The sequence below is a fragment of the Lithobates pipiens genome, unplaced genomic scaffold (genome assembly GCF_037356315.1).
Source record: "Lithobates pipiens isolate NorthernLeopardFrog02 unplaced genomic scaffold, aLitPip1_a1.2 Scaffold_37, whole genome shotgun sequence".
NCBI classification, from domain to species: Eukaryota; Metazoa; Chordata; class Amphibia; order Anura; family Ranidae; genus Lithobates; species Lithobates pipiens.
The window spans coordinates 3,817,502-3,833,368 of NW_027507825.1; the positions used below are offsets into that span (position 1 = coordinate 3,817,502).

At 46.4% G+C, this 15,867-nt stretch overlaps 1 protein-coding gene across 3 annotated transcripts in view; it reads right to left on the minus strand.

Annotated features, from left to right (window-relative positions):
• The window catches only part of ASB2 (ankyrin repeat and SOCS box containing 2), a 97,422-nt gene that overhangs the window by 17,285 nt on the left and 64,270 nt on the right, over positions 1-15,867 (minus strand). For all 3 annotated transcript variants that reach the window (XR_013269933.1, XR_013269932.1, XM_077466669.1), the window contains exons 8-9: positions 14,394-14,955; positions 2,953-3,106 (exon numbers count right to left, since the gene is read on the minus strand). Coding sequence is in view for 1 of the 3 variants with exons in the window: in XM_077466669.1 (XP_077322795.1) it covers positions 2,953-3,106; positions 14,394-14,955 (716 nt within the window). In the remaining 2 variants the exon portion in view is untranslated. The remainder of the gene's footprint in view (positions 1-2,952; positions 3,107-14,393; positions 14,956-15,867) is intronic.

Genomic DNA, 15,867 nt, shown 5'->3' on the forward strand with positions numbered 1-15,867 from the left:
ACTCACCCCCTCCATCTCCTCAACTCACCCCCTCCATCTCCTCATCGATCTCCAACTTACTGAATGACATATCAGTATGGAGGTCACACCACTTCCTCCAACTCAGTCTTTCTAAAACTTCACCATTAATATCCACAACACAACCATTGGTCCCTCCACACATGCCTGGGTGTAATCCTTGACTCTGACCTCTCCTTCTCCCCACATCCAATCACTGGCTAAATCCTGCCGCCTTCCCCTCCACAACATCTCCAGAATTCCACCTTCCTGACTAATGACATCACAAAGCAACTTCTTCACTCCACGATTATTTCCCACCTTGACTAATGCAACTCTCTCCTTAATGGGCGACCCTTACACAGGCTCCTCCCCCTTCAGTCTATTGTGAATGCTGCTGCCAGACTAATACACCTCACTAATCGATCCGTGACTGGTGCTCCTCTCTGCCAATCCATTCACTGGCTTCCCCTCCCCCACCGTATAAAATTCAAAATGCTGACCATAACATATAAGGCCATTCACAACATCGCCCCCCCCATCTACATCACCAACCTCATCTGCAGATATCGCCCAAATCATCCCCTCCACTCCTTCCAGGACCTCCTGCTCTATATCTCCCTTGTTACCTCCTCCCATGCTCGCCTTCAGGACTTCTGCAGAGCCTCTCCCATCCTCTGGAACTCCCTGCCCCGGTATATCTGATCAGCCCCTAACCTGTCCACCTCTAGGAGAGCCCTTAAAACTAATTTATTAAGGGAAGTCTATCCCACACCCACCTAACTGTCCCTGAGCCCCCCCATCAAATCATTCTTTGCATCTATTACCTTTTGTACCACCACCCCCTCCCTTTAGAATGTAAGCTCTACGAGCCGGGCCCCCCTGTACCTTTTGTATTGTACTGTAATTGTGTTATCCCCCCTATACATTGTAAAGTGCTGCGTAAACCGTTGGCGCTATATAAATCGTGTATAATAATAATAATTATTATTATTATTATTTCTATTTTTATTTTAATGTATTATTTAATGTATTATTTATCATTTTAATTGTATTTATTATTTGAAATGTATTGTTAGTTCTAATTATTGTTAATATTATTATTAAAATTATTATCATTTTATTATTATTATACAGGGTTTATATAGTGCCAACAAAATGAAAGAAGACATTACAGTTACAATAACATTTGGTACAAGAGGAATCAGAGGGTCATGCTCTATTATTATATAACTATTTTTAAATATTATTATAATTATTATTAATATATTCTTTTTTAATGTATTATTTTGTTTATTTATCATTTTAATTAATTTAGTATTTATTATTTTATTTAATGTTTTATTAGTTATAATTATTAATAATATTTTAATACTAATAATTGTTATTATTATAAATATTATTATATGACTATTAAATATTATTAATTATTATTATTAATAACAATAATAATAATAATAATAGTAATAATAATAATACTTAATAGTTATATAATATTTAAAATAATAATAAGAAGAAGAGTAAATATTATTGTATAACTATTATTAAATATTATTATTATTATTATTATTATTATTATTATTAATAATAATAATAATAATAATAATAATAATAATAATAATAATAATAATAATAAATAATAGTTATATAATAACATTTATAATTATATAACTATATATTACTATTATATTATAATTATTATTACCATTATCATAATTGTTATTATTATTATTATTATTATTATTAATAATAATAATAATAATAATAATAACAATAATAATTAATAATATTTAATAGTCATATAATAATATTATAATTATAATAAAAATGATTAGTATTATTAGTATTACAATATTAACAATAATTATAACTAATAATAAATTAAATTTAAGAATACATAAGAAATTTATTAAAATGATAAATAAACACAATAATACATTAAAAAACATATATACTATAACAAAAAAATATTTATTAATAGTTATATAATAATAGAGCATGGCCCTCTGATTCCTCTTGTACCAAATTTTATTGTAACTGTAATGTCTGCCTTCATTTTGTAAAACGCTACATAAATCCTGTATAATAATAATAATATAATAATAATCATAATAATATTAACAATAATTATAACTAACAATAAATAAAAAATAATAAATAAAATTCAAATAATAAATGAAAATACATAATAATAATAAAATAATAATAATAGGATTAACAATAATTATAACTAATAATAAATTAAAATAAATAACAAATAAAAAATGTATAATAATAATAAAATGTAATAATAGTTAAAATTTACAAAATAATGTTTATAATAATAACATCTAATAATATTTAAAATGCACTAAATAATATTTATAATAATAATAAAAATTAACAATAGTTAAAATCTACTAAATAATATTTAGTAAATACGGAATAACAATAGTGAAAGGAAAAATTCATAGTGGAGACGTTAAAGTGCAATTAAAGTGTTTCTAGCACCGGATATATTTTAAGTTACGAACACTCATGCTTAGTAATAACACAATACTCCCCTGACAATTCCTTCATCAGCTTTTCCCTCCTGGGGGACCAGACCAGATCCTCCAGGGTCATGATCTACTTCCTGGACTGAGATGACAAATCTAAAATACAAATCCTGGTGCCTGTGCAGTTCCTGTCTGTGTTCACAAAAAGTCTGACACAGATCAGACCCTACTGCAGCCTCCCACCTCCGATCAGTGATTGGTCCGATCACTGGAGACTGAGGAAATGCTTCCTCCTGCCTGCAGGCTACGCATAGCTATTAGTGTGGAGCTCCGGGGTGCCTTTTTAGCTAAGAAAAGGTGGAGCTTTTGTGAAATAGTGATACTATTGCTCTTTATAGTCAGAAATGTAAAGCTACAGAGAGATCCCCTCCGAATACCAAATTGCAGGAGATTTATATCGATCGATCGATAGACTTACGTGATTTTATCTTGATGCCTTCCCAGTCCGCATAGCTGTCCAAATGTTCCTGCAACCGGGAGCAGAGCGTGACATTCCCTACATAATCCAGGAGGACGTCGATGATGGGACCGGCCCAGCGGCTGAGCTCGGCGGTGGAAACCATCTCACAAAACTAAGGAGGAAGAACACATCCATCACCAATATTTATTGGAAGCACCTGAATCAGATCCTGCCCTAAAAGAGGAGCTGACAATCGAGTCCCGTATGATGGTCCACAAGGACAGTTTGAGTAGAAGACAAAGCCCAATATTTTAGTACTCTTCTCTGTGTCCCCATTGGGGAGATTCCTCATCACTTCCTGTCCTGGAGACGTGGAGGAAGACTACACTCAGGGACAGGCAACAGGGGCGGCTGCCTTGGGCACTGTGAGGAGGAAGGGGTCACCACAAGGAGATTGGGTGAGGGAATTTGAGTTGGGAGGGGGAATTCAGGGTCGGCTGGGGGTAAAATATTTGTGCTCAGCAGAGGGGTGGATTTGTAGGGGGGGGGGAATTATTCTTAAGAGGTAAGCATGCAGATTAGTGCTCCATTTTTTTGGGGGGTATTAGGAATTATTAGGGTGTATTTGTGCTAGGAGAGGACATTTTTTTGGGGAGAATTTGTGCTAGGAGGGGGGATGGGGGAGGGAAGTTTTGGGTGGGGAGGGGGGGGGGAATTTGAAGGATTTGACCCTTCAAATTTAAAGGGTGGAGGATTTGTTCTAGGAGTGATTTTTTTTGAAGGGGGGGATTTGTGCTGGATGGGGTGGATTTGTACCGGGAGGAGGGGGAAATTATTCTTAGGGGGTAGGCATGCAGATTAGTGTTCAATTTTTTTTTTTGGGGGGGGGGATGCATACTCAGAGGTGCAATTTAAAGGGTGGAGGATTTGTTTTAGGAGTGATTTTTTTGAGGGGAGAGGCATTTATGCTGGGGTGGGGGGGGCAGATTGTACTGGGAGGAGGGGGCAATTATTCTTAGGAGGTAAGCATGCAGATTAGCGCTTGATTTATTTTATTTATTTTTTGGGGGGGTATTAGGAAATATTTTGGTGTATTTGTGCTAGGAGAGGAAAGTTTTTAGGGGAGGATTTGTGCTAGGAGGGGGGATGGGGGGAGGGAATTTGTGCTGGGAGGGGAGTTTTGGATGAAGGGGTTTGAGGATTTGAAGGATTTGACCCTTCACTCTAAAATTTAAAAAGGTGGAGGATTTGTTCTAGGATTGAACTTTTTGAGGGGGGCATTTGTGCTGGGGGGAGGGGTAAATTATTCTTAGGGGTTAGGCATGCAGATTAGTGCTCAATTTTTTTGTTGGGGGGGGTTGCTGACATATAATGCTCATACATCATGGGGGGGGGGCACAGTTTAGCAAATTCTCCCTGAGCCTACATGAAAGGTCTCTAATGATGGGGGGGGGGGGCCTAATGATCCAACGTATGGAAGATCCGGTCGTTTAGGTGGATCCAAGCTAATATATTGGCAGAACCCTGAAGAAGGCACCCAGAAAACCTGATGTGATGATGGGGGGGGGGGGGTCTCTGATGTAAAAGATGTGCTCTGAAATGATGGGGAACCTCTGAAATGATGGGGGGGGGGGATAGGTGGATCCAAGCTAATATATTGGCAGAACCCTGAAGAAGGCGCCCATAAAACCTGAAACGTGATGGGGGACCTCTGATGTGATAAAGGGCCTCTGATGTGAAGGACATGCTCTGATATGATGGGGGACCTCTGAAATGATGGGGGGGTGTCTCTGGGATGATGGGGGACCACTGATGTGATTGGAGGGCCTCTAATATGAAGGACAAGCTCTGATGTGAAGGGTAACCTCTCATATCATGGGGGACCACTAACGTGTTTGGGGGACTTTGATGTGATGGGAGGCCACTGAGATGATGGGGGGTCTCTGATGTGATGGGTGGTCTCTGATGTAAAAGATGTGCTCTGATATGATGGGAAACCTCTGAAATGATGGGGGGGGGATAGGTGGATCCAAGCTAATATATTGGCAGAACCCTGAAGAAGGCTCCCAGAAAACCTGAAACGTGTTGCATGGAACATCAACCATCGAAAACATGAGCAGAAAAATGTGCCTTGACCACATTTAGGTTCCTCCCCCACCAACACCCAAACAAAGTAGTATTCTTGCTCCAGGTTGGTCCACAATCTAGATTATGGGAGATCCTCTGATATGATGGGGGGCTTTGATGTGGTTGAGGGCCACTAATGTGAAGTGGAGACTTTGATGTGAAGGGGAGACCTCTGAGATGATGGGGGACCTCTGATGTGATAGAGGGCCTCTGATGTGATAGAGGGCCTCTGATGTGAAGCACATGCTCTGATATGATGGGGGACCTCTGAAATGATGGGGGGGGGGGTCTCTGGGATGATGGTGGACCTCTGATGTGATGGGAGGGCCTCTAATATGAAGGACAAGCTCTGATGTGAAGGGTAACCTCTGATGTCATGGGGGACCACTAACGTGTTTGGGGGACTTTGATGTAATGGGAGGCCACTGAGATAATGGGGGGTCTCTGATGTGATGGGTGGTCTCTGATGTAAAAGATGTGCTCTGATATGATGGGGAACCTCTGAAATGATGGGGGGACTAGGTGGATCCAAGCTAATATATTGGCAGAACCCTGAAGAAGGTGCTCATATCCTCTGATGTGATGGGGGACTTTGATGTGGTTGAGGGCCACTAATGTGAAGTGGAGACTTTGATGTTATGGGGGAGACCTCTGAGATAATGGGGGACCTTTGATGTTATAGAGGGCCTCTGATGTGAAGGACAGGCTCTGATATGATGGGGGACCTCTCAAATGATGGGGGGGGGGGCTCTGGGATGATGTGGGACCTCTGATGTGATGGGAGGGCCTCTAATGTGAAGGACAAGCTCTGATGTGAAGGGTAACCTCTCATATCATGGGGGACCACTAACGTGTTTGGGGGACTTTGATGTGATGGGAGGCCACTGAGATGATGGGGGGGTCTCTGATGTGATGGGTGGTCTCTGATGTAAAAGATGTGCTCTGATATGATGGGAAACCTCTGAAATGATGGGGGGGGGATAGGTGGATCCAAGCTAATATATTGGCAGAACCCTGAAGAAGGCTCCCAGAAAACCTGAAACGTGTTGCATGGAACATCAACCATCGAAAACATGAGCAGAAAAATGTGCCTTGACCACATTTAGGTTCCTCCCCCACCAACACCCAAACAAAGTAGTATTCTTGCTCCAGGTTGGTCCACAATCTAGATTATGGGAGATCCTCTGATATGATGGGGGGCTTTGATGTGGTTGAGGGCCACTAATGTGAAGTGGAGACTTTGATGTGAAGGGGAGACCTCTGAGATGATGGGGGACCTCTGATGTGATAGAGGGCCTCTGATGTGATAGAGGGCCTCTGATGTGAAGCACATGCTCTGATATGATGGGGGACCTCTGAAATGATGGGGGGGGGGTCTCTGGGATGATGGTGGACCTCTGATGTGATGGGAGGGCCTCTAATATGAAGGACAAGCTCTGATGTGAAGGGTAACCTCTGATGTCATGGGGGACCACTAACGTGTTTGGGGGACTTTGATGTAATGGGAGGCCACTGAGATGATGGGGGGGGGTCTCTGATGTAAAAGATGTGCTCTGATATGATGGGGAACCTCTGAAATGATGGGGGGACTAGGTGGATCCAAGCTAATATATTGGCAGAACCCTGAAGAAGGTGCTCATATCCTCTGATGTGATGGGGGACTTTGATGTAGTTGAGGGCCACTAATGTGAAGTGGAGACTTTGATGTTATGGGGGAGACCTCTGAGATAATGGGGGACCTTTGATGTTATAGAGGGCCTCTGATGTGAAGGACAGGCTCTGATATGATGGGGGACCTCTCAAATGATAGGGGGGGGGGCTCTGGGATGATGTGGGACCTCTGATGTGATGGGAGGGCCTCTAATGTGAAGGACAAGCTCTGATGTGAAGGGTAACCTCTCATATCATGGGGGACCACTAACGTGTTTGGGGGACTTTGATGTGATGTGGGGCCACTGAGATGATGGTGGGGTCTCTGATGTGATGGGTGGTCTCTGATGTAAAAGATGTGCTCTGATATGATGGGAAACCTCTGAAATGATGGGGGGACTAGGTGGATCCAAGCTAATATACTGGCAGAACCCTGAAGAAGGCTCCCAGAAAACCTGAAACGTGTTGCATGGAACATCAACCATCGAAAACATGAGCAGAAAAATGTGCCTTGACCACGTTTAGGTTCCTCCCCCACCAACACCCAAACAAAGTAGTATTCTTGCTCCAGGTTGGTCCACAATCTAGATTATGGGAGATCCTCTGATATGATGGGGGGCTTTGATGTGGTTGAGGGCCACTAATGTGAAGTGGAGACTTTGATGTGAAGGGGAGACCTCTGAGATGATGGGGGACCTCTGATGTGATAGAGGGCCTCTGATGTGATAGAGGGCCTCTGATGTGAAGGACAGGCTCTGATATGATGGGGGACCTCTGAAATGATGGGGGGGGGGGGTCTCTGGGATGATGGTGGACCTCTGATGTGATGGGAGGGCCTCTAATATGAAGGACAAGCTCTGATGTGAAGGGTAACCTCTGATGTCATGGGGGACCACTAACGTGTTTGGGGGACTTTGATGTCATGGGAGGCCACTGAGATAATGGGGGGTCTCTGATGTGATGGGTGGTCTCTGATGTAAAAGATGTGCTCTGATATGATGGGGAACCTCTGAAATGATGGGGGGACTAGGTGGATCCAAGCTAATATATTGTCAGAACCCTGAAGAAGGTGCTCATATCCTCTGATATGATGGGGGACTTTGATGTGGTTGAGGGCCACTAATGTGAAGTGGAGACTTTGATGTGAAGGGGAGACCTCTGAGATGATGGGGGACCTCTGATGTGATAGAGGGCCTCTGATGTGATAGAGGGCCTCTGATGTGAAGGACAGGCTCTGATATGATGGGGGACCTCTGAAATGATGGGGGGGGGGTCTCTGGGATGATGGTGGACCTCTGATGTGATGGGAGGGCCTCTAATATGAAGGACAAGCTCTGATGTGAAGGGTAACCTCTGATGTCATGGGGGACCACTAACGTGTTTGGGGGACTTTGATGTCATGGGAGGCCACTGAGATAATGGGGGGTCTCTGATGTGATGGGTGGTCTCTGATGTAAAAGATGTGCTCTGATATGATGGGGAACCTCTGAAATGATGGGGGGACTAGGTGGATCCAAGCTAATATATTGTCAGAACCCTGAAGAAGGTGCTCATATCCTCTGATGTGATGGGGGACTTTGATGTGGTTGAGGGCCACTAATGTGAAGTGGAGACTTTGATGTTATTGGGGAGACCTCTGAGATAATGGGGGACCTTTGATGTTATAGAGGGCCTCTGATGTGAAGGACAGGCTCTGATATGATGGGGGACCTCTCAAATGATGGGGGGGGGGGCTCTGGGATGATGGGGGACCTCTGATGTGATGGGAGGGCCTCTAATGTAAAGGACAAGCTCTGATGTGAAGGGGAACCTCTGATGTCATGGAAGACCACAAAAGTGTTTGGGGAACTTTGATGGGAGGCCATTGAGATGATGGGGGGGGGGTCTCTGATGTAAAAGGTGTGCTAATATATTGGCAGAACCTTGAAAAAGGTGCCCAGAAAACCTGAAACGTGTTGGATGGACCATCAACCATCGAAAACATGAGCAGAAAAATGTGCCTTGACCACGTTTAGGTTCCTCCTCCACCAACAAACAAAGTAGTATTCTTGCTCCAGGTTGGTCCACAATCTAGAACTAGGTGCTCTCCTAGCTCCCCACCAAGGTATATATATATATATATATATATATATATATATATATATATCGCAAGCAAACAATGGAGGTCCAGTGTCGGATATGTGTGCGTCTTTATCGTCCCGTTCTTTTGCTTCTTTCTAATTTTGCCCCTTTCCATTCGATTCATCGTACCCATCGCCCTTCAGGGATGAAGGAAGTTCTTAGGATGGAATCTCATGTTTTTGGTGTTTTCGGTTGAACGCGATGTGGAGATCTCTGGATTGATAACAGCTGATCTCAGGTTTGTCCTCTGGAAAAAGGGGGGTTCTGATTGGCTTCAAAAATGGTGGCCGTGGGCGGCCCCCCAAGAGTTGAGCATTGAGTACTAAAGGCAGGCCCATCCACGTGGGGCACCCCTCAGTCCATGCGCCCGTCCCCTAATCTACATGCGGGATACCGGACGGATGGATTCCAATTAGAAGCACATGATTAGAGCCTGAGGCTCTGATTGGCTTAAAAAAAGGGCCGCCTCGGGGCGCAGAGCACTGCTCCCTGAGCCCACCCAGTTGTGTGACAATAGTGAATTAATATTCGCTATTGTCTTCCTGATTCTCCTCCTGGCTAATCAGGAAGCAGGCGCTGAGACCCGATTGGCCGAGAGGAGACGTGATCCTATTGGCCGCCAAGGAGGAGGAGGAGATGCAGGGGAAGCGGCTGTGAAGCCGAGGTCAGAGACGCTGCCCACCGCCTCGGAGGAAACGCTGCCCGCGGCCTAGATGACGTAAGTGTGGATTATCCGACCAACCAACTGGGGGGGGGGGGGTGACATGCGGCTGATTGGCTGATCCAAGGGTGGATTGTTTGCTGCCCCCCAAAAAAAAATAACTCCAGCTGGCACAGGCTGCCAATGACTCTGATGTGTATGGGGCCCTGATATATAGGGGTACTCTCGTGTATAGGAGTACTGTGATGTATAAGGGTCACGTTGCAAAGGATGAGGCTTCTGATGTGATAAGAGGATTCTCTGATGGGGGGACTCTGATGTGAAGGGTGACCTCCGATATCATAAGGGACCACTGGCGTGATGGGGGAGGGTCTCTGATGTGAAGGGTGACCTCCGATATCATAAGGGACCACTGGCGTGATGGGGGAGGGTCTCTGATGTGAAGGGTGACTTCCGATATCATAGGGGACCACTGGCGTGATGGGGGGACTTTGATGTAAAGGAAACCTCTGAGATGATGGGGGACCTCTGATGTGATGTGAAGGGGGGACTTTGATGTGATGGGGGACCTCTGAAATTATGGGGGAAGCTAAGATTATGGGAGATTCTCTGATATGATGGGGGACTTTGATGTGGTTGAGGGCCTCCAATGTGAAGTGGAGACTTTGATGTGACGGGGAAACCTCTGAGATGATGGGAAGGACAAGCTCTAATGTGAAGGGTGACCTCTGATGTCATGGGGGAGCACTAACAAATTGGGGGGACATTGATGTGATGGGAGGCCTCTGAGATGATGGGGGGTCTCTGATGTGATGGGGGGGTCTCTGATGTAAAAGATGTGCTCTGAAATGATGGGGGGACTCTAAGTTTATGGGAGATCCTTTGATGTGATGGGGTACATTGATGTGACTGAGGGCATCTAAAGTGAAGTGGAGACTTTGATGTGATGGGGGGACCTCTCAAATGATGGAGTACCTCTGATGTGATGGGGGGCCTCTGATGTGATGGGGGGCCTCTGATGTAAAAGGTGACCTCTGATGTCATGGGGGACCACTGATGTGTTTGGGAGGACTTTAATGTGATGGGGGGCCTCTTAGATGATGGAGGATCTCTGATGTGATAGGGGGGTCTCTGATGTGATGGGAAGGACCTCTGATGTAAAGGGGAGAGTTTGATGTAATGGGGGGGGACTTCTGATGTGAAGGACAGGCTATGATATGATGGGGGGAATCTGAGATTATGGGAGGGCCTCTGAGGTGATGGAGGACCTCTTATGTGAAGGATGGGCTCTGATATGATGGGGGACCTCTGATGTGAAGGGGGGACTTTTATTTGATGGGGGGGCCTCTGAGATGGAGGATCTCTGATGTCAAGGGGGGCCTCTGATGTGAAGGACAGGCTTTGATATGAAGGGGGGCCTCTGAGAATATGGGGGATCTCTGATGTGATGTGGGGACCTCTGATGTGAAGGACAGGCTTTGATATGAAGGGGGTTCCTCTGAGATGATGGGGGATCTCTGATGTGATGGGGGGACCTCTGATGTGAAAGACAGGCTTTGATATGAAGGGGGTTCCTCTGAGATGATGGGGGATCTCTGATGGGATGGGGGGACCTCTGATGTGAAGGACAGGCTTTGATATGAAGGGGGACCTCTGAGAGTATGGGGGATCTCTGATGTGATGGGGGGACCTCTGATGTGAAGGACAGGCTTTTATATGAAGGGGGACCTCTGAGAAGATGGGGGATCTCTGATGAGATGGGGGACCTCTGATGTGAAGGACAGGCTTTGATATGAAGGGGGACCTCTTAGATGATGGGGGGGGATCTCTCATGTGATGGGGATCTCTGATGAGATGGGGGACCTCTGATGTGAAGGACAGGCTTTGATATGAAGGGGGACCTCTGAGATGATGGGGGATCTCTGATGTGATGGGGGGACCTCTGATGTGAAGGACAGGCTTTGATATGAAGGGGGACCTCTGAGAATATGGGGGATCTCTGATGTGATGGGGACCTCTGATGTGAAGGACAGGCTTTGATATGAAGGGGGTTCCTCTGAGATGATGGGGGATCTCTGATGTGATGGGGGGACCTCTGATGTGAAGGACAGGCTTTGATATGAAGGGGGACCTCTGAGAAGATGGGGGATCTCTGATGAGATGGGGGACCTCTGAAGTGAAGGACAGGCTTTGATATGAAGGGGGACCTCTTAGATTATGGGGGGGGATCTCTCATGTGATGGGGGATCTCTGATGAGATGGGGGACCTCTGATGTGAAGGACAGGCTTTGATATGAAGGGGGACCTCTGAGATGATGGGGGATCTCTGATGAGATGGGGGACCTCTGATGTGAAGGACAGGCTTTGATATGAAGGGGGACCTCTGAGATGATGGGGGATCTCTGATGTGATGGGGAAACCTCTGATGTGAAGGACAGGCTTTGATATGAAGGGGGACCTCTGATGAGATGGGGGACCTCTGAAGTGAAGGACAGGCTTTGATATGAAGGGGGATCTCTGATGTGATGGGGGCACCTCTGATGTGAAGGACAGGCTTTGATATGAAGGAGGACCTCTGAGATGATGGTGGATCTCTGATGTAATGGGGGGGACCTCTGATGTGAAGGACAGGCTTTGATTGGAAGGGGGACCTCTGAGAAGATGGGGGATCTCTGATGAGATGGGGGACCTCTGAAGTGAAGGACAGGCTTTGATATGAAGGGGGATCTCTGATGAGATGGGGGATCTCTGATGAGATGGGGGACCTCTGAAGTGAAGGAAAGGCTTTGATATGAAGGGGGTTCCTCTGAGATGATGGGGGATCTCTGATGTGATGGGGGGACCTCTGATGTGAAGGACAGGCTTTGATATGAAGGGAGACCTCTGAGAAGATGGGGGATCTCTGATGAGATGGGGGACCTCTGAAGTGAAGGACAGGCTTTGATATGAAGGGGGATCTCTGATGAGATGGGGGATCTCTGATGAGATGGGGGACCTCTGAAGTGAAGGACAGGCTTTGATATGAAGGGGGGCCTCTGAGATGATGGGGGATCTCTGATGGGATGGGGGACCTCTGATGTGAAGGACAGGCTTTGATATGAAGGGGGACATCTGAGAGGATGGGGGGTCTCTGATGGGATGGGGGGACCTCTGATGTGAAGGACAGGCTTTGATATGAAGGGGATTCCTCTGAGATGATGGGGGATCTCTGATGTGATGGGGGGACCTCTGATGTTAAGGACAGGCTTTGATATGAAGGGGGTTCCTCTGAGATGATGGGGGATCTCTGATGTGATGGGGGGACCTCTGATGTGAAGGACAGGCTTTGATGTGAAGGGGGTTCCTCTGAGATGATGGGGGATCTCTGATGTGATTGGGGGACCTCTGATGTGAAGGAAAGGCTTTGATATGAAGGGGGTTCCTCTGAGATGATGGGGGATCTCTGATGTGATGGGGGGACCTCTGATGTGAAGGACAGGCTTTGATATGAAGGGGGTTCCTCTGAGATGATGGGGGATCTCTGATGTGATTGGGGGACCTCTGATGTGAAGGACAGGCTTTGATGTGAAGGGGGTTCCTCTAAGATGATGGGGGATCTCTGATGTGATGGGGGGACCTCTCATGTGAAGGACAGGCTTTGATATGAAGCGGTACCTCTGAGATGATTGTGGATCTCTGATGTGATGGGGGGACCTCTGAAGTGAAGGACAGGCTTTGATATGAAGGGGGACCTCTGAAATGATGGGGGGGATCTCTCATGTGATGGGGGATCTCTGATGAGATGAGGGACCTCTGAAGTGAAGGACAGGCTTTGATATGAAGGGGGACCTCTGAGATGATGGGGGATCTCTGATGTGATGGGGGGACCTCTGATGTGAAGGACAGGCTTTGATATGAAGGGGGACCTCCGAGAAGATGGGGGATCTCTGATGAGATGGGGGACCTCTGAAGTGAAGGACAGGCTTTGATATGAAGGGGGACCTCTGAGATGATGGGGGATCTCTGATGTGATGGGGGGACCTCTGATGTGAAGGACAGGCTTTGATATGAAGGGGGACCTCTGAGATGATGGGGGACCTCTGATGTGAAGGACGGGCTTTGATATGAAGGGGGTTCCTCTAAGATGATGGGGGATCTCTGATGAGATGGGGGACCTCTGACGTGAAGGACAAGCTTTGATATGAAGGGGGACCTCTGAGATGATGGGGGGATCTCTCATGTTATGGGGGATCTCTGATGAGATGGGGGACCTCTGATGTGAAGGACAGGCTTTGATATGAAGGGGGACCTCTGAGATGATGGGGGGGATCTCTCATGTGATGGGGGATCTCTGATGTGATGGGGGACCTCTGAAGTGAAGGACAGGCTTTGATATGAAGGGGGACCTCTAAAGATGATGGGGGGATCTCTGATGTGATGGGGGATCTCTGATGTGATGGGGGGACCTCTGAAGTGAAGGACAGTCTTTGATATGAAGGGGGACCTCTGAGATGATGGGGGGGATCTCTCATGTGATGGGGGATCTCTCATGTGATGGGGGACCTCTGATGTGAAGGACATTCTTTGATATGAAGGGGGACCTCTGAGATGATGGGGGATCTCATGTGATGTAAATGTAATCAAAGCAGTTGTGTCCACCATCCCCGGCTCAGGCTTCCAATTGATAAAGAACATTCATGTCGGGGTGCCTTGGGATATTTTTATTCTTTTATTCTCAAAAGATTGAGAAACGTTGCTGCCTCCCAAGTGACATGAATGGGACTGCTAGCACCGGGACACATGGAACCCCCACCCAGCCCCCGCACAGGCACACGCTATAGTACATCCATGTGAATGAGGTTTATACTTTAATCGAAATTCTATATAATGAGTAGAAGTGCCAGAAAAACAAATCTCGTACCTGAACAATTTTGGGCTGTTTTTGGTTTTGGGAGTCGTCGTCTTGGCGCCTCTTGTCCTCAATAGGCGGGTGCGGCCTGTTTCCGTATTCGCATTGAAAACAGGAGTCGGCGTCACAGCCCAGGTCCATGATATACTTCAACAAGCTGAGATACTTCATGGAGAACATGATGGTGGCCGGGAAGGAGGTGGGGTGGGTGGCGATGTAGGCGTTAATATTGGCGCCGTGATCCAGGAGCATCTTCATGGTGGTCAGGCAGCCGTGCCGGATGGAGATGAGCAGCGGGTTGAGGAGGTCCACGTTGGGGTTGGCGCCGGCTTCCAGGAGCAGTTTGGTGGCGTAAATGTTGTTGTTCATGACGGAGAAGTAAAGCGCGGTGCTACGTCTGTCCTCGTACAGCCGGGCGCGGTCGAAGGAGAGCGTGAAGTTGACGTCGTAGCCGGCCTCGATGAGTTCCTCCAGGACATCGTCGTTATTGCGTTCGGCCGCAATGTGGAGGGGGCTTATTCCGCTTCTCTTCACCCGCGTACGGCTCGTCACCGGGATAAGCATGGACACGATCCTATAGGAAATAGAATGTGGGATGTAATGTGGTAACAATGTAACTGTGCCTATCATTAGCAGGGACAAGCGTGGCGTGATTGCAGCAAAATGTTCTTATGTACATGTATGTTGTGGGTGGGGCTTAAATATTTATGGGGTGCATCTTAAGAGCTTGGGTGTCATTTTTTGGGGGGAATCACAGGTAGAATCACCCAGATTTCGCCCACTATTTCAAATTGCCAAGTGTGACTGGGGCCTAATGAGATATTGGGGGAACTTTAAACCCTGAATTTCTGATTTGTCCTTCAATGAAGCGAACTGAGCACAGGTTGCGCTCCATTAGCTAAAGTGACCCCAGGACCTGGAAATTATGTTTTACACGTTACTTCAGGGTCAAGCCACCACCAGGAGACCTTAGGAACACCACCAAGCAGGGCTTTTTTTTCAACAGGAACGTGGGGGAACGCAGTTCCGGTACCTCCAGCTCTGAATGTATGTAATGGCAAGGGGTGCTGGGGTGTAAAGCAGAGTCTATTGATGTTGGCTGCTGGGGGATCTATTGTTGCTGGAGGGGATATATTTTTACAGGGGGAGAGTCTGTTGTTGCTGGGGAGGTCAGTTGTCGCTGGTGGGGGATCTATTGTTGCTGGGGGACACTTATGCTACTGGGAGACAATCGTTTCTGGGAGACATCTACTGTTGAGGGAGAGGTCTAGTGTTGCTAGCTGTTCAGAGTCTATTGTTGCTGGGGGTGAGCCATTGTTGCTGGCTACAGGGGATCTTTTTTACTTCCTATCATTAACAAATTACATACAAATTACTTAGCATCGCAAATTGATACTTGATTCTGTATCCATTACTGAGAGGTGGGTAGGGGGTGGAACCAAGGAATGGTGCTTGGAGCTGGGTAGGGAGTGGAACCAAGGAATGG